This window comes from Gallus gallus, chromosome 28 (genome assembly GCF_016699485.2).
Source record: "Gallus gallus isolate bGalGal1 chromosome 28, bGalGal1.mat.broiler.GRCg7b, whole genome shotgun sequence".
NCBI lineage: Eukaryota > Metazoa > Chordata > Aves > Galliformes > Phasianidae > Gallus > Gallus gallus.
Window position 1 is genome coordinate 4,209,676 of NC_052559.1, and position 18,728 is coordinate 4,228,403.

At 42.7% G+C, this 18,728-nt stretch overlaps 1 protein-coding gene and 1 long non-coding RNA gene across 3 annotated transcripts in view; one reads left to right on the top strand and one right to left on the bottom strand.

The window, feature by feature from the left end:
* UPF1 (UPF1, RNA helicase and ATPase) overlaps positions 1–2,663 on the bottom strand; it is a 19,395-nt gene extending 16,732 nt beyond the window's left edge. For both annotated transcript variants that reach the window (XM_015300129.4, XM_015300128.4), the window contains exon 1: positions 2,141–2,663. In XM_015300129.4, the coding sequence (XP_015155615.1) occupies positions 2,141–2,365 (225 nt within the window). In that variant the 5' untranslated portion in view covers positions 2,366–2,663. The remainder of the gene's footprint in view (positions 1–2,140) is intronic.
* On the top strand, positions 2,216–17,170 carry LOC124417445. Its single transcript, XR_006932246.1, has 6 exons — positions 2,216–2,324; positions 3,651–3,807; positions 4,486–4,633; positions 6,032–6,205; positions 7,259–7,395; positions 16,169–17,170. It is a non-coding gene; the product is annotated as an uncharacterized LOC124417445 (long non-coding RNA).
* The last annotated feature ends 1,558 nt before the right edge of the window (positions 17,171–18,728 follow it).

Genomic DNA, 18,728 nt, shown 5'->3' on the forward strand with positions numbered 1-18,728 from the left:
CGTTGCTCCTGCACTGCTTAACCTCTGCCTGCCTTTTGTCACTCAGACACTAATCTATGGTAACAGCAGCCTCTTAAACTATTAGTTAAGTATATGCTGAGAACCAAAGCTTTCAGAGCAAGGCTCAATGAACCATGTTTCTGAAGAAATGAGGGGCTCTGCACTGCACAACTCATCTTTTTTCCATCCACGGGGCACTAAAAAGGTACCAGAAAACAGAACAGGAGTAAAAATAATATCCCTTCAATGTTTATCAGGATGAAGTAATATTTATTCAACAAACTTTATATTCAGAATCACAGTAAAAATTTAAGCTAGGCAAAAATGTGTGCAACCTGCGAGGCTTAAATTTAGATATGCTCCTGCCAAAAGGCATTAACAAGCTCACATTATCTATTCAAGGTAGCAAAACCTCCCTGAGAATCTTTCAAACTGTCTATTTCTGATCTCAGTGCTCATGAGAACACTGAAAGGCAGAGGTCCAAACAGAGCACAGGCACTGGGCTTCACTGAGCTCCGACATCACTCCTACTGTGCTCCTGAGTCCTTGCTGGAACAGCCTCCCCTGCCCCAAAATGTACAGAGCATTGGGACAACTGCAAAACTCTGCACTGCAATAAAAGCACTCAGCCATTACAAACATCCTCTGCTTCCTGCCCGCCAGGACGGATGCTTACAGACACACTCATACCTGGATGCGCTCTCCAGATTTTCCTTTTCCCCTTCTTACTTCAAAGGCTTTTCAAACATGTCCAGACAAAAAAATAAGAGAAATGAATCCTCTGTCCTTGCCTTTTACACTCTCAGACTCATTCTGGGGCGGTTTTTCTTCCTCTTCTGTCCAGACACTTTCTACTGAGAGTTCTGGAACCATCACAACCATCAGAGCTTTAAAAACTAGGATTTTACTCCAAATATCTTTTTAATCAGTTAACACACACACTAACTACAAACAGACTACTAAACAACTGCAATTCAAACAGGAAAAAGGTTTGTTTTGCCCAACAGAACTCAAGAGCTACACGTAAACACACAGTAAAGCAAATAGCTCACGGGAGCTCAGCTCTAACTCCACATTATGAACACTGACCTAGAGTGAGTCCCAGCACAGCACTGAGGCAGGACAATTCCAGCCACACTGCACACCTGGAGGCTGCCATCCCTGGACACACTCACTGCTCTAACTTTGCTCAGTTCCCTGTCATTTAGAGATCAGCCTTGGAAAATGAAGTTAAAAAATTGAATCCCCTCTGACTGCTTTTGGTGCAGGATGAAGAGCTTTTATCTCCAGCATTTCAGCTCCTCTAAACACATGTCCTGGAATGCAGACAATTTACAAGCATTTAACCGTTAACACTGGGCCTACTTAACAGTTTATAACAATATAATGAAACTTAACAATATATTCCAACGTACACAAGAGCAGTCCAACTTTAAAAAAAAGCACAGAACAGCCTCTCAGGTGCTGCTTTTGGGCTTCTTTTTTCCTGCTATAGACAGCCAAGCAGCAGCACAAGGACAAGCAGCGCTTCCTTTTATAACACTTCTTGGTTTCTGACTGCACAGCCCCAGTTCCCTCTTCTCTTTCACTTCTGTGAACTGTTAGATCAGAAACGCGGCCCCCATCGGGCGGTGTTAAGAATTCTCCTATCTCTCAGCCTCGAGGACCTCCGCACGCCAATCTCAGGCACTACCGGCTGTCACTGCCCTACAACCCCAAACAAAGCCGCCCAGCAACCCCGCCGCGCTCAAGGTGGCAAAGAAGCAAAGAGCAAAAGGACCTCTTGGAAGGGAACGGTGGTTTCTGTCAGAAAGAAATTCAGCGTTCAACTCCTCATAACCACAGACAACTCGTAGGCGCGTTTGTTTCAAGTAAGAAAACAACCCGAAACCTTCCCTCCTCGGCAGCGCTCCTCACTCCGTATCGCGACTATCGGCACAGCACGGCGATATCGCGACTATCACGACAGCCCACGCTCCCGCGCCGCCGTAGGCCTCGCCGCCTCCTCCCGCCGCCCGCCCAGGGCTTCCCCTCGCGGCCCCACGCCCGCCCGCCCCTTCCGCACTCCCCCCGGTGGCGGCACCGCCTCACCCCACCCCGCCCCCCCCGCACCCCGCGGCGCCCCCGGCGCGGCCTCACCTGGGCCTCGATGGGGCCTGCAGGGCCCTGCCCCGCTCCCGGAGCGCCTTGGGCCTGGCCGGGCCCCGCCTGCCCGGGCCCGGGCGGGGTTTGGGTCTGGCTGGGAAGGGTGAAGTCGGTGAACTCGAACTCGGAGCCCTGCGTGTCCGCGCCGAGCAGCTCGGCCTCCTCCGTGTCCAGGAAGGTGAGGGTCTGCGAGCTGGGGCCGTACGCTTCCACGCTCATGGCGGCGGCGGTGGAGAAGAGAAGCGGCGCTTCCGCGCGCCCCCCCCACCTCGGCCGGGCCGCGCCTCACGGAGCCCGGGCGCCGCGCTACGCCAGCGGCGGGATCCGCCGCGCGCACCAGGCCGCGCCCCCGAGAACCGGCCGCCAACGAGACCCCCGCTGCCCCGCTCGGGCGGCCCCGAACGCGGCCGAGCCGACGGCGGAAGGAAACGGAGCCGGAGGAGGGAACCGAGAGCCCCGAGGCGCTGCGAGAGGAACCGTCCGGCTGCCGCCGCGCGCCTGGGCCAAGAGCGGTGACGCGGAGCGCACGGCGGACGCCAGCACGCCCCGTGCGCGTGGGCGGGTGACGCAGCACGCACACACCTGGGAGGGCACGGCGGGAGGGGGCGGGGCCCCGCGCGGAAGGCGCGAAGGAGCGCGCGACACCGCCCACGCGCGCAGCGAGGCGCGAACCACCTGAACAGCGGAGGGGGGGGGGAGCGGGGACGCGTTGGGGGCGCCGTCAGTTCGCGCCTGAAGGAGGGGTTACACCCTCCTCAACCGGGCTCTCACGAGGAGGGCGGAGCATGCTCGCTGACTGACTGCTGCGGCAGCCAATGAGCCCTCGAGCTGAGGATGAAGGGCGGGCTGCGGCGGCACAACGGCCTGTGGCGGCGCGCGGTGGAGGCCTGTGGGGGCGTTCTTGTGTGCGCTGCGGGATGTGCGCTGTGGTGGTGGAGGGGGTCCTTGTGAGGAGAGCAAGGCCCCGTGAGGGGAGCAGGGCCCGTGTGGAGCTCTTCATGCCTTCACTGCTGCTCCTGCGGCCTGCCCGCATTGCTTCCTCTGTGGAAGTGAGGTGGAGTGTCTGTGGTGGTGGAGGCGTACTCAGGGCCTGCAGTTTTCCAAGACAGGTGATTAAGAAGGCTCTAGTGTTAACAGTAATACTTGCTCCAGCTGTAATACCCGTCATATCTGTGCTGCCCCGTGTGATTGTGGTTCTTGGTGGGCTGAATTGGTACAAGGGGAGCGGGGCAGCCCATGGAGGTTCTCTGTGTTGTGTGGGCACTCTGAACAGTGTTCAGTCCATTAATAAAGTGCTCATTTGGGGTTTGGCTGCCCTCATCTTGCTGTGCTTCTATTAGCACCAAACTTGTCTCTTCTGAGGTAACTCCCAGGTGTTGTGAGAAGCACTGATAGGAAAAGCTGCCTGCTTGTTCTGTTTTCCCCCCTGAAGCCTTCAGCTACAGCATGCACGTGAATATTGCCTTTTTAAGTAACTTTAATTTTGTTCTCCCTTTTGGTGTAGGGTAGAGCGTGGAATGGGAACGATGTCTGCCAAACTTACAGCTTTTAAGCTTAAAAGATTTAAACGAAGATTGGAAAGGATCTCAATGCACTGAGTACAAGAGGGGGAAACAAAGATGGAGGGAGAATACAGGAGTCACTGCATCTGCTAACATATGGTTTGTGTTTGTGTTGAGCTTTAAGCTATGAAGGAACAGACTTACCAGTAGGTTATCATAGATGTATCTTAATTTGTTAAAGTAGGCTAATTAAACAAGAAAAAGAATAGAAATTTGGTTGTGGGGTTATAGCTGTCACATCAGCTACAATTTATCAAGGTAAGTCAATGTACACCCATATGTAATTTCATACAATACGTTGAGACTTTGTGATTCAACTTCAGGAGTCAAGCTACATTAAACCCACTTGTAGTCTGACTGGAAAGCATCCACAGGTGAATTGAATTGATACTTTCTTAAAACCAGCTGGAAATTGACTGTTTTGTAATTCAGTGAGAAGCATAACTGGGAAAAAAAAAAAAAAAAAAAACAGGAGGTCTTTCTTGAAAATGAGATCTACTTTGAAGATTGCATTTATAAATCCAGATAGGTTGTTTTGTATGGATACATTTATGAATAAACAGATCACTCTTGCAACATTTGTCCAGTTTACAGAATCATCAGAAGGTTTGGAAACCAATCAAAGCTTTGATGCGCTACTATATTTTTTTCCCTCTCCCTACATAATACAGAAGATAAGAATGCTTTTAAAGAGAAGCTGTTTGGAAAACTCAATGAAGACTGTAGATCCTGTTCTCCCTGTGCTATCAGAAGGTTAATTTGGCTTCTTCTGTGCAGGCAGCAGCCCCGTTGCTGTGCTCATGGGCAGGATTGTGCTGCTGTCTGAGGTGCTGAAGCCAGAGGGCCGCCAGGGGGTCCTGGAGATCCCCATATACCCAGCGGTGTGCCCGGTGCCCCCGTTACACAAGTCAAAACTACACCCACAGTGAGTAGAGTGTGGGGAGAATGTAGTTCACATGGGTGTGTTTGACGAGGAGTTTAAGTGGCAATCAGTTGTGGCCATTGGGCTCTTGGTTAACGTGCTTAAAAAAGGGAGAATGTAATCAGTCTTTACACCAGTACAGAGACATGGCTTGAGAGAACGATGCATTCGAATTTCATGACGTTAATGCTTAATGGTAGGCCACTGCATTCTGGAAATTCCTTGAACAACTTTGGTATATTTGAAGATAAGCATGTGTGCAGTCTACGCTGCAGTGCTTCCTGGATAATATTTTATTTGTGTAAGCATTAGTTTGTGAAAGTTTTACCTTTAAATCTGGGCTAATGCAAAGAGGTGGCACATGGACTCGTTGGTCTTTATTATTGTGCATCCAGTATGAAATTCAAAAGGGTAACACTCTAAAAACAGGCGCACGTTATCTGAGAATGATGGTGCGTCACTATTTTTATGCATGATTAGAATCTAGAATTCACAGGATGTGCTTAGCCATAAGAAGCTGTCCAAGAGAACTAATGTGAGTGAGTTCAATTTATTGAAAAGATTCTGCTTGCTTGCACGAGCTTGGCAGTTTAAGGTGATTATCTTGAAGAGGTAATGATAAAGGTTCCTGATGATTGTAAGTGTAAAACGGAAGCATACAGCAGTTTAGCTGTTGGTAGAAATAATGCATTCGTGACTCAAAATAGTTGGCTGTGCCAGAAGATTCTCCTTGAAATTAATTTCCATTCCAACACAAGCTATCACTGGGATTTGATAACATCCTCTATTCAGGGCTGCACAAGAGAAGTCTAAAATCAAGCTGTGATGAAAAGGAACAAACTGATTGGTCTCTGCAAGCTCCGAGCCATGGAGATAGTGTTAGAAAGTGTCATGATGACGTGAAGGGTTGAAAGCCAATCAAATGGAGCGTGAGGAATCTGCCAAACTGCTATTTCAGATGACAGAGCTGGCTAAAGAAGCCATGTATTTTTATCCTGGGAGACAACAATTCAGATTAGGGGAAAATAAACATGAAGTTGAAATCAGATTTTCTTGGCACGGCGCTTAAGGAAGGCTTGCATGTTACATATCTGATGATATTGTCTCTATAATAAGTACCATGGTTATGCAATATGTTCACATATTATAAAATTAGGAATACAATCCATTAATTTATTATGCATATTTAATCACTATCTTCATGCCTGCTCTGTTATTTCCAAAAGTACATTTTAACATCTCTCTATTTCTTCACTTTTGTTTAATATTTGGGTAACTCGTATTGTTTTAAAAGGTCTAATTTTCTGTTTGTTTTTGCCCTTTGCTCTCCTCTTTTTTAGATATTCAGATGAAAATCCCATGCAGTTTTACTTAGGTCATCTATCTTTTGTTTTTCAACAGTGCACCAGAAATGCAGCAACAAAGCACAGATCTTGAATTCACAAAGCACAAGCTATGGATTCACTGTTCCATTGCAGATATTACAGTTCTGCTCAGCTACCACAAGAGGGACGTAGAAGGAAAGCTAAGATAGCCCGGGAGAAAAAAACAAATCGAAAGAGCAGCTTCATGCAGGTTCTTAGCAACATACATTTTGCTTTTGTTTAGAAGGATCTTCTGGGATCATAACATTTCTATAGTTTTCTCCATCCCTAATAATCTTTAAAAGCTTTATAGACCTTAGAAAATGTGTTAATAAGCATTAATAGCTAAAATGGATCTTTTCCCAGAACTCCATAATCTTTCCTCAGCATTTTCCTGCTGGAATGTCTGTAGCAGTGTTGGGACAGGGTGTGGTTGGGCTGGCTGTGTTTTTGTTCCATCTCTAGCTATTGGACCAACAAATAGTGCAGCATTTAGTAGGCATATGGGCAAGAAGGTTATGGAGCTATTTTTATTTATTTTTATTTAATTTTCACAAATTAATGGACGATGATGCACATGTCCTAAGATCAGAGCTCATATAAATGCCTTCATGAAACAAGAGGGCCATAAAAACCTTTTAAGTAAACATTGAAGGATTTATTGGACTATTGTGGCATTAAAAAGCACAGTCCTAGCACACAGTAGATTGGAAGTAATGCACATGTATATTTTAGGATCTGCATCCTATTAATGCCTGATGTCAGTAAAGCTTTACTTCAGCCATTGTGAGGCAGAGGCATAACTAGTTGGACATAAGGCTTCATCTGAGCAGTAATACTGGAAGAAAGGGCTGTTCTGAATAAGATGGATTGTTTTAAAAATTATGATTATTATAATTTTATGAACTTTAGACCTTAATGCTTGAATCTGTATAAGAAAAATTTTAACATCACATTAGAAGATCTCTGTTAAGTGATACTAGATTGAACAGTGTTTTTTAAAAAGCCCTTTAATCCCCCAAAATGCTTTTACAAGCTGAAAGCACATCAAAGAAGTATTATTGTGTGAATGTAAAAATTTCTCTAAGGTGCCAGGAATCTGAGTGCACCAATAAATGCAACCCAGCTTTGATTTCAAGAGTACAAATAATGGGAATATTGAAAACTCACAGAAAACGGTTATCACTCATTGCCAGTGGAATCTGAATATTTTTATCCTTTAGCAAAGTGTGTAATGTTTCTGTTTCAACTTATTTGTTTGCAGGTTCAGCTGCACTGTGGCTATAAAAAAGTATTCCTGAAGCAAACTGGATAAGTACTTTAAAGCAATGGAGGAAAAGGAGGAGAAGATCTTGACATTTCTTCAGTGATCTCGGATGAAGAAGATACTTAGATATTAAGGTGATGAATGACATACAAAGATAGTAGCAGTATATGAAACTAGCTATAAACTCTGTGCTACAAACCAGTTTTCCTTCCCTGTCTAAGCTAAGTGGATAGTAAAAAGCTAATAAAGTATGAAAATGTAATTTGATGTTGAAGTACTACTTAAAAATCCTTTAGCTCAGTAGAAAATTGGTAATCCTTCCCCCCAAAATGTATTAAAATGCCTTTTACCTCTTGTTCCTTGTAAATAGCTGAAGTGTGTGGTCATCCTAAACAATGCCACGTTAGCACTGAATCTGACTTCAGTGAACGTATGTAGGGGAAACATCTTTTTAAAAACAGAGCTTCTGGGTTTTTTATTGCAGTTTTTGCCTGCAAAAATACCAGGTGAAATGAGCCACTTCTCTTTAACTGGCCACAGATGTCAGATTGCTCACAAAAAAGCATGGTTTTCAAAATCCAAGGAAAAAAAAAAGCTGGAAATAGTAGATGTATTCCTGAAGATATTTGAGAGTTGCTTATTAAGTTTACCTTTTGTAGGACTTCTGGAAGAAGCAGACTTGTTAAAAATATTCTGTTTCTAAAAGGGCATCATCTTTCCTTGAAGTGGGATTTCTTCAAAACAGATGTTGTTGGATCTCAGCTTAAAAACAAATTTTGAATCTCTTGATTAACTACAAAGAGTGTACATGTTTCTTTGTTTTAATTTCTGGCAGTTATCCTGGGCAGATGGAGGAGCAGTGAGGTTATTTTGGTATAATGTAAAACCCAGTACTTCACAACGAGTTTTGATGTGTTTGAATTGTGTGGACTGGTGTCTCCCCGTTTTAGTGGAGAAAATAGAAGAGTGGTGCTTTTTCAGGTTATCCCCAGTGTCTTGTTTAAGTGTATAAATACTTGAGTTTTAGCAGTGTGATTTCTTATGTGATAACAGCTTGCTTTCTTCTCAAAGCATTACTGCTTTACGGACTTTTTTTTTTTTTTTTAACTTTTGGGGAAGGTAACTTGCAAGGAGTTAAATGTGAGGCTCTTTTTTTGTAAAGAGTATATTAAGAGAACAAATAATTTGAAAAAGTTTGCGGTTTTTTTGTGTCCTAACCTGATTTTTCCTTCCCTAGTTCTTTAAACGAATAACTTCGTTGCATTCTCTATATGTAAAGTAAATCCTTCCAAGCTAAACCTTCTTCCTGCTGTGGGAAAAGTCTGTTAATTTGGCATTTGTCTTAAAAATGAAATAACGTAAGTAATCCAATAATTAGGTGTGTTGCCCTTTGGGCTTTGTTGTGGGAGGGAGTGTGTCTAAACTTCTCTGAAGGTTATACGTGTAAGAACACGTGTTTAGCCACATAATGTGGCTACATGATTTAATATGAGTGGTTCAGATTCCTCTTGGCCTAAACACCTGCATCCGAAATGGTCCTTGTCATGAAATAACAGCCATTTAGTTTTCTGCTCTCCAGCTCCCAGGGATTAACACGTTTTCATGGACACCTCACTTCTTTTTGATGTGAAATACAGACTTTGACAACAGGACCTTATCTTCCCATTGCCAATATTAAAGCTTCAGGAAACAGCAAGCATAAAACTTTCACGCAGTTGTAGCAGCTATAGGTAGGACAAGTAGTACAAACAGCTGCTGCTTGCTTGCTTGCCTGAAAAAGAAAAAAAAATCTAGAATTGTGGGAGACCAAATAGATTGGGTGTTGCAGTAGTTTTCCCGTGATGGAAGCCCTTCCATTAGAAATCTTGTATTTCTGATGTTTTGGGGTGAGTACAGGGCAAAAAGAGGTTGGGTGCAGAACCAGTCTGGTTTCAGGATGGAGCAGCTTACTTGAAGTGGAAAGAATGTTTTCCTTGCAGCATCTTGTGGATTTGAGGAGGAACCAAGCCAGTACTGAACGCAGGTCATGAATGGTTACAGTGTAGCTGTGTAATGCCTTCCCAGAACTCATGAGTTCCTTGGAAATGTACTCAGGCCACTGGTGGCATTTTGTCAAACAGTACATGAAAAGATCAAGAGGCCGGTGGGTCCCAGGTTTTAGCAGTACTCCTGAGAGTGAATGGTTTCATTTATTATACTATCTGCTTCCTAAACGCAGTGGGCTTAAGTGGATTTGCTTCTATTTGCTTGAAAAAGAGTTTCCAAGTATCAGATTGATGATATGGAGTGTTTCCTATAGCTCCTTTGCGTGCCCATGCTGGTTTTGCCTTTTTCAGTGCTGTTTCATAGCCTGCTCCTCAGCTGCTAAGCCAAGGGAGAGGAAAAGCCATTTTCCCACCCCAGGCTGGTGCTGGTTGCTGGGACTTCCTCACGCTGACTGATTTAAGACCCACTGGCATGCCTTGGGAGCATCCGCACCCTGATGGCAGCACCTCAGGACCTTCTCTGGACCTAATCCAACCTGTTCTCTGCTCAGCTTCCAACAATGCTTCCAAATGGCTAACCTTTGCTTTTGGCTTTGCTCTGCCTCTTGAGTGAAGGGCAGCCAGTGTGACAATGAATGAATGGAAAGGTTCTGGAAGTGCTATGAAAAAAGATGGAAGGAAAAGCAGGAATCCTTCCTCCCTTCTCCCTCCGGTATCACGCAGACTAGTGGTTATCAAGTGGTGCCATCTGAGATTCATGATGAAGAGGCTAAAATGGGAGTGGAATTTGCTTGAATTCCTGGACCCTGAGCAAGGTTCGTGGCAACCCATTGAACCCATCACAGAGTCTGGAAACTGTGAACTGGGTCTGTTTTTACTAAAAATGACTACCAGACTTAATTTATGGTCAAACAGAAGTTTTCAAATTGTTTTTCAGTTTTGGTCCAGAAAATCCATGAGTCCTATGTCATATGGAAGAAACCCAGGGCACAGAAACATTGTATACAGTTGTTAGCAAATGCCATTAAGAAAAATTAAATCCTATGCCTTTATTTCAGCTGTAGTATGAAGATTGAGCAAAGGTGCTCTGGGAAGCTTGCTGGCAAGTAAGTGGCATTCCAATCTCAGACAAGATACTAACATATTAGGCCACTTTCTTGGCTGCAGGTTATTATATGACTTTACTGGAAGAAATTATTGCAAAAAGGATCTGAAAGTCTGCAAAGCACTAATTCTAAGTAGCACTTTGGTTATGATGTCATTTTAAAAAAAAGTAATATTAAACACTGGGCCATGACCTTCTTTGGATCAAGAGCAACACAAGGCCACTAGCCAAAATGCAGAATTTCTGCAGCAGGAGAATAAAATAGGCATAATAAAAGTCTTGTGGAAAGTCCAAAGCATGTAAGGTCAAGGTCAAGTACAAAAAGACCGTATTAGAATGACCCTGAGGAGTGGCAGAATAAATAATGCAGTGTTTTCTATGACTGTGGAGGTTTACAAGGAGATGGAGTGGAGGAAGCATTGTTAATTCTAGTCGCATATTCTGTACATTTAAGATCAGCCTATAAGTGTTCAAGAAAGAAGCCAAATCATGGGCTAGCTGGAGCACTGGAAGAATGTGAATGATTGCTGTGATCTCACACTGATCTTAAACTATTTGTTCTTTTGGAACTTTAAACAAATCCAGTTCTAACCTGCATCCACCTCCTCTCTACTGAGGAAGCAGAAGGGCTGACATGAAACAAGGGACATTATTCTTGATGGATATGAGGAAACATCAGAAATACCATGTAAAAACTGTGTTACTGTAGGTTTTTTTTCTTAATGGAATGACCCATTATGGAACTACACGTGGTCTGTATTGAAGGATCAAACTAAGGTGTGGAGATTAACCCTTCGCTGTTATGTTTGTGTGGCTTTAACTCAGTTCATCTATGAATAGCTGGAGGCCTGGTCAGCTTCTTAGGAGGCTCCACATGCCTCACCCCTCTTTTCCCTCTTTGTATCACTCATTCTGTGTTCTGCTAGAGGCCACCACAAACCTCATCTGAAAAAAACAAAGGGAGGGGGGTACCTGCAGGAATAAATGGCAAAAGCTCCTGTTTTATAGCAAGGTTTAGAAGTGCAACTTGGATCTTCTTAGAACCGTTTCTCTTCCCGCTGTGTTAGGAGTAACTCCCAGATGTGACTTGAAGCCAGCAAATGATCTCAGGCAGTGAGATCAGATTTTGCTGAGTATACAGGGTTAGACATGTTCATTGCTCTCCTTCCAGAAGATCTCCTATCCAAACCATGCATTGACCTTTGATTTCCTTGGGAACATTGGCCTTTGCAGTAGCCTTTACAGCATTTGTGTATAGAAACCCACAGTTACAACGTTGTCTCTTGCCTTGCCAGTTGAAAATTGCTTTTGTGATGGCTATTTATTCACCTGAGGCGTGGGGTTCCTGGAATTGTGTGCGCTTTCCTGGAAGAAGTGTTGAACAGTGTAATGGCTTGTGCAGAAAGCATTCAAAGACTGAAGCAATGTCAAGGAGAGACAAGGCAGCTGGACTTTAGGGAGAGCTCTCAGATTCCACTCTCATGATAGGTATTTCTCTGGCCGTCATTGTCTCAGGAACTGAGTGTCGCTTACACCCAAAGTGTTTTGGCTTGAATAAAGGTTAATGAAAGAAACTGAGCGCTGTGCTAGCCAAAAGCAATTGGCCTTTATTGAGGGAAGCATTGAAAAAATACAGAGGATCGAACTTCTAGTTTCCATGTGGAATTAGAATTAGCGAAATCTTGTGACTGTTGCAATTAGATGCCATCTGCGTCCTTGCAGTCTTTGGATGAAGAAAGTAGTTTAAATGAAGCAAGGACTTAACTCTGAATCTTTACCCAGATCTTGATACTGAAAAATATTGTGAAAAAAGATTGATTTTTTTGCTTTTATGGCTGTTTTTCAGATTTGGGTGGGGTCAGCAAAGGGAATTGCCAGAAATCTCCAGAGCCAGTTCATTTGAGAGATTTCTGGTCTGATATTTTCTTGAAAACTCAAGAGGTTTGGATTATTCTCCAGACTCCATCTTCCTGGAGAGCTTCCCACTGCTTTTTAAGCCTGTGTACATGAATGCCATTTTTCCATTTCTCTAGGGGTGAAAATAAACCATAGTCTGAATGATGCTGAATTTTCCTCTGAGTTTATAAATGATTACAAAGGAGCACAAACTTCAAATAAAGCCAGTGATCTGTAATGTCTCAAAACTTATCAAAGGAGAATGGGCATGTGGAAAGAGATCTATGATGAGGTGGGCTGATGCTGTGTAGCATAGCAGGGAAAGCACATGTTTACCAGCCAGTTATCTCCACAATCAGTGACAATGATGAAACAAACAGTTCCATAAATGTTCCACAAACCCTTCACTTCAAGGCTAATAGACTTCTTGAATTGATCCTCTTGACTTGCACCTGCTAATAACTTCTTAGGTAGTCTGGACAAGGTAACACAGGCATTCCCTTCGGCACTGTGAAAGCTGCAATTTGGATCATGTTCTTAAGTCATACCTGTGTGCTTTCAGGCCTGTGTGGGGAGATACTTCTACATGAGAACAGCTGAGTATTTAACACTGTTATCTAACCAAATGTGGATGGGGGCTCAGCTGACTGGATCTGTGCTATTATTTGTGTTTGAAAATTCATTTTCATACTGTATGAGATCTCTCTTTTGAGGGAGACAAAGTGATCCTGCTTCTGAGGACGATACCTGTCCTCCCCCACCCCCGGAGCGTGGGCCTTGTGAACATCCTTGTCTATTCATACAAATGACAGCTGTAATTATCTTTGACAGAAAGCCTGTGGAACACCTCAGGCAAACACTGGAAGTGGGGACAGCAGTGTTCTGCCTTGTGATGTGATGGGCTCTGTGTAGAAGGCACTGGGTTTGTCATCCTCTGCTTATCCTTGAGGAACTGGCATTCTTTTGTGGTCAAGATTTTGGGTGCAAGTAATGAGGGCATAAAGGGCAGTTTCCAGGAAGACAATTCATTCGTGTTTGTTCAAAGTCTAACAGAAGTATTTAAGTAGTTGAAGTGAGGTATAAGTAAAAAAGACTGAGAGACAATGTTCTGCTTTACCGCCATCATAAGAGGAAAAATGTCACTTTTTTTATTATTATTAAAGCTCTGCTATAATGGTAGCCACATATTCTTTTTTCATATTAAAGATTCTCATTTTTCCATATGGATAAAGAGGCTGCTTTAGAGTACAGCCTTGACAATCTGCTGCTGCTTCTTATCTCTCTATTCTTCGTGCCCCTCACGGATCTCACATTCACCTTGTGGTTCCTTGACAACTGAAGAAAGCACTTACACCTGGAGGCTTTTCACTGTAATTCATAAAGGCTATTCTTCCACACTGCTCTTGTGTAAGAAAGGGTCAGATTTCTGCGTGCAAGTATTAAACTATTCATACTAAAACTGAGCTTAAGTGTGTAGCTGCCTCCTGAGGCAAGGAGTGTTACATTTCATGATCAACTTTTTTCTCCCCTTTCTCTGAACCATCCGGTATTTTGAAGAATTGAGTTTGGAGGAAGCAATGCTCAGGCTTCTGACCTAATGCTTTCAGCATCCCTACAGTCAGTGAAGATGAAAGGCTGATTCAATTAATCCTTTGTGAATACTATTTCTTCCTCTGTGTACAATATAACTTAATTTTCACAGCTGAAAAAGTTTATATTTCTTGCAAGAGCTGATTGCAGTTTATATTTTTTCAGGGTACCGTAACAGTGGTCTTTTAATCACCGGTGTCCTGAAAAGACCTGATTGCTTGGTACTGCTTCTGCTTATTTCCAGCTGTTAAATCACACTGCATATCATCCTTCTGGTTTTTGGTGTTATTTGTTTGTGTGGAGGGAGGTTTGTTCTTGGTTTTTTTTTTTAAATGTAAACAGCAGAGCTAATTGCTATGGAGAGGTTATATGAAAATAAGCAAATGAGAAGAAAAAATGGCCCCTGTTACAGGCAGTGAAAGTGGAAGTGTCAAGAGAGCTATCATTAATCTTAAATCAACACTTAGCAAAAAGCTACAACTTTTTACTGCCTGTATCCAGAAGGCTTGAACAGGTTTGCTTAATATAACTTCTGGCATGGAAATGTTTTTGATGTTCCCTTGAGATGTCCACAGAAAGGACAGCTTTGTGGTCTGCAGTTAGTAGGTCCAGCGTGTTGGAAAAGGTAACTTACCACTTCATACTTCTGAGGCAGAATAAACTGTGAAGTTCAAATTTTCTCTGTGGATCTTTGGGATGAGACCACAGAAAGCACAGTTCTGTCTCCTGTGAACGGATGCTCACCATTCCTTGGCTCTCTCTCTGAAAAGCGTGGTTTTCTCTGGAGTCCCAAGCCAAATGTTTCTCTCTTTTTTTTTTTTTCTGCTGTTCTGCACTCTGTTATATATTTGGCTGTGCTCTCTGTCCCAAAGGTGTCTATGTTCTGGTGGTATTAGGTATGAATAAGTCGTCAAGTTCTTTGGGATCTTCCTTGCTGAAAGGCACGATGGAAACTTGATCTTTTTTTGAAGCTACATGGCAAAGGGCTAACGGTGTGTGCCAGCTTGTGGCTAGGAGGCAGTGATCTGAGGACAGCAAATTCTCATCTATGTAACACTTGTGTATATGATACAGAAATAGTATTATTCATACACAGTATGTGCATTTATGTGTAGCTACTGAACTAATCACGTGTAGACAGCTCTAGCGTCATATTGAGGTAGAGTTCCAGGGCCCCTCATGTTAAGTATTCTGCCTGTGAAGGGGTCGATGCCAGACATTAATAAGTTTTGGTAGGGTAATCAAAACCAAGTCATTGCTCCCTAGGACAGGTCCTCGGGCTATTAAAAAGTGTACGTGCTGTCTGCCCACCTACATGTGTGATCTCAGAGCCCTGAGCACTTCCAGTCCCCTCAGTAATGAGACAATTCCTGTTTATACTATTGCTGAAGACCCCTGGATTACACAATAGGAAGATTTGACCAGGGAGATGGATTATATATATCATTTAGGGGAAAGAAAAAACCAGCCTGCTTACAAGAGCTTTTGTTTTTAAGGTTTGCCATCCCTGAGAGTTTTTGGAAGTGACTGAGTGCATACTGAGCAACGAGTGAAAGCAATCAGGAAAACTGTGTTATTGTCATTATGACTCTGGGAGGTGTCTTTTAGTAGCAAAAACCAAAAAGGGAGACCACGGCCAAAACAGTTTTACTGCAAGAACTGCATACTCCAAGCATTAATGATACTCCCAACAATAATTTCCAGCAAGACATGATGGCTTAACCATCACATCAGTTTGCATCTCCCTTGGTCAAAACAGCCTTCAGTCATCTTTTTTTTTTTTTTTTCCAGTACAATTCAGTTAATTATTCCCAGTTCCCTCAATGAGTCTGAGCTCCCACTGGCTCTTGGAGCAATAGTAGCTCATTGTTGCAAATGAGCTTAATCCAGTGTTAGAAGTCTTTATTGTCTGTAATAGAAAATGGCATGAATAGTAAAGGAAAAAATGTGAGATGTTTCCTGTAAGGTTTTAACAACCCTCCTGGGTGCATGATTACAACATATGCTGGGGAATAGTTTTGAGCAGGGTGGTGGTGAGGAGAAGGAGCTCTGGCAGCAATTTATACCCCCATCTGTAAGCCTCGTTACAGCGAGCTGCTTGAGAAGGGAAAGATGGGACACAGCTCTTCTCAATCTGGACATGCCACTGCTTTTCAGTCCTTTGCCCTTCTGGTTTGTCAGAGTTTGTCTCTGGCAGGCTTAAATGAGAGGCATAATGAAGCCATATGAGGGCCAATATGAAATCTGTGGGCTTACAAAAGCACTTTGCTTGGCCTCCTGCCCTCAGTTTTGTAAAGAGAGTTTTAGTTCCAGGTGTTTCATTCTTTTCAGACAGCGCTATGATGACACCACGTCTGACGTATTTTGGAAGGGGATTATCAGTCTGAGACCCAGGAGTGGAGAATATCTGATGGTGCTATGATCTGTCTACAGATGACAAAGTTCTGGACCATATTTTCAGTGAAGAACAATGCTCAGGGTGATTTTGTATCCAAGATCTCGTGTTTCAGCCTTTCTTCACATAGACCTCAGACTTATAGATTTTTCACTAGTCCTGTCGCTGGCCTTGTCTCCTACTGTTTCTGATGAGTCCTCAGATGGAGCTACCAGTATCCAAGTAATGCAGCAGTCTTCCTCAGAAGAATATTGTGGCAATGAAGACTGAAGCATTTGTCGTGTTGGCTATTTAAGAACAAAAATAGTGGAAAACCCTGAGTCAGGTCATGCTGGTTCTGTCACTGGTGTTGGTTGAGAACTAAGAGTTAAGGATAAAACAGAGTTGGAATGTGTTTTCAGCTCATCTGCCTTTTATGTGGGAGTTCTCCCTCAGATGTTGGAAATCATCTCTGCAGCTTTTTTTCATAAACCGTTTTCAGCTGTTTCTATACCCTATCTTAAAGTTGTTGATGTTTTCTCACATTCTAGAACTCTTAAGAAATTGTTCAAGAAAACTGATGTCCCCTTAGAAGTCAGATTTTCATACACAGAAAGGATAAAAGAAATCAAATTCCTAATAGTGTTGCAGGAATGAGCAGGGAAGTTGACCCTTCTGAGCTCTAATCTTCAAGGATGGCCTCACTTTCTGTACTGTAATGCAGTGACTTCCTCACAGGGGACTTCCCTGTCACAGGGCTCTAATTGATTTGATGCTGCAGTTGTGGCCAGTGTTATGTCATTCTGCTTATAGCCACAGTAGATTGCATAACTGTTTTTTAGTTCATATAAATGACTTTACTGGTATTACTCAAATTCCATTAGTAGAGTAGAAAACAAGGAGAATTAATGATAAAGTTAACGTAATGCACGATGGAGCCATGTCCATTTATTATATTTTTGCAGGCTTGGTTCTCTGTCATTGCAGTTTGCCACTGATTAATTGAAAGAAACATTAAAAGTACTTATAAAAGATCTTCAGTGACCTTCAGTATCTTGCTTCCCTTAGAGATTCTAAGTTAAGAGACATAAACCAGATTTCAGCAGGCTGTAACTCTTCAAACAAGTCACAGAGCACGACCCTGAATGGATTATTGCATCTTGCACTGAATGAAGCATATGGAGAGGAGGTGAGGCTGTTACTCTGTATTGACTGATGGATTTTTCTTACAATATTTGCTTCACTGTAGATGTTGATGTCAAATAGTGAATCTGCCTTTCCTAAAGCACTGGTGTTGCTATTTGCATTACTTAGTTCCTACCTAAACTTTGTTACCTTGGGGCCACAAATAGTTCTAAATATAAATCATTTAAGAATCCTGTTTGTTGAGATTGTGTTTTAGCAACAGATGAAATCAGTGTTTGTGCATAATCAAGCTGTAAAATCATGTTTTGCAGGTTTCTGAAGATAGAAGTTTGTTTTGGCTGGAGAAACTCAGCAGAAAGGTAGGACAAGACTAATGATTCTGCTCACTGCTGGGCATCAAACTTCACTGTCCAGTCCTTTCCACAATATCTGTCTTTAGAATTTGCAAATGTTCATCTATGGCATTTGAAATAGGTAGATGCTGAGAAGTTCTAAAGTATTGGGCTTATTACTGATCTACACGAGTGAAATAGAAATGAGCATTGAATGAATGTGTCAGGTTGGTTCAACTTCATTTGTAATCTCATAGTTCACCAGAACAGAGAATGTATCTTCCATGACGTTGACAGTTTTATTCATGGGGGCATTTAATAAAAATTATGACTGATTAAGATTTAGTTCAGACTTCAAGACTCAGACCTAACAGTCGACAGTCTGCAATGACTATGACCATTTTTTAATCTCCATCTTTCTCTAGTGGAATTCACATCTTCTAATATATAATGCTCCTTTAAGGAAGGTACTGATCCGCTCTATGTGTGCATGGTGAATAAGAGAAGCAGTGGGCCTGAAGAGCATCCCTTGGAAACATTTTCTAGCAGTGGGAATATAAAGCACTGGAAGGCTTCCTGAGCTGGTTGTGGAGCCTCCATAACCGGAGGCATTTAAGAACAGGGTAGAGAAATCTGGCTCAAGAATGCTATAGATACTATTGATCCCATTACAGAGAGAAAGTGGAAAATATTATTTTGAAATCCTTACTGGTTATCTTCTAGAACAATTTTGTTTCTTATGGCCATAAATATATAAGAACCACTGTAAAACACTTAGCATACTATTTTGGAGAGTGGAGGTGTTTTGCACTTATTTTTAGAACTTGACCTTAAGACTGAAAAATAACTTTTTCCTTCTGACTTTTGTTCTTCACTTGGCAGACATTAGTTAAAAACACAGAGATGGAAAATATTTAAACTTTAAACTACCATGAGCTTTTCTTTTTGTTGTTTGTTTGTGTGCTAGCTTCATTTGTGATGTCAACTCCAGTCAGGGAAAAAGGTGTAACTAACCTGGCACTGCACAGAGTGCAAAAAT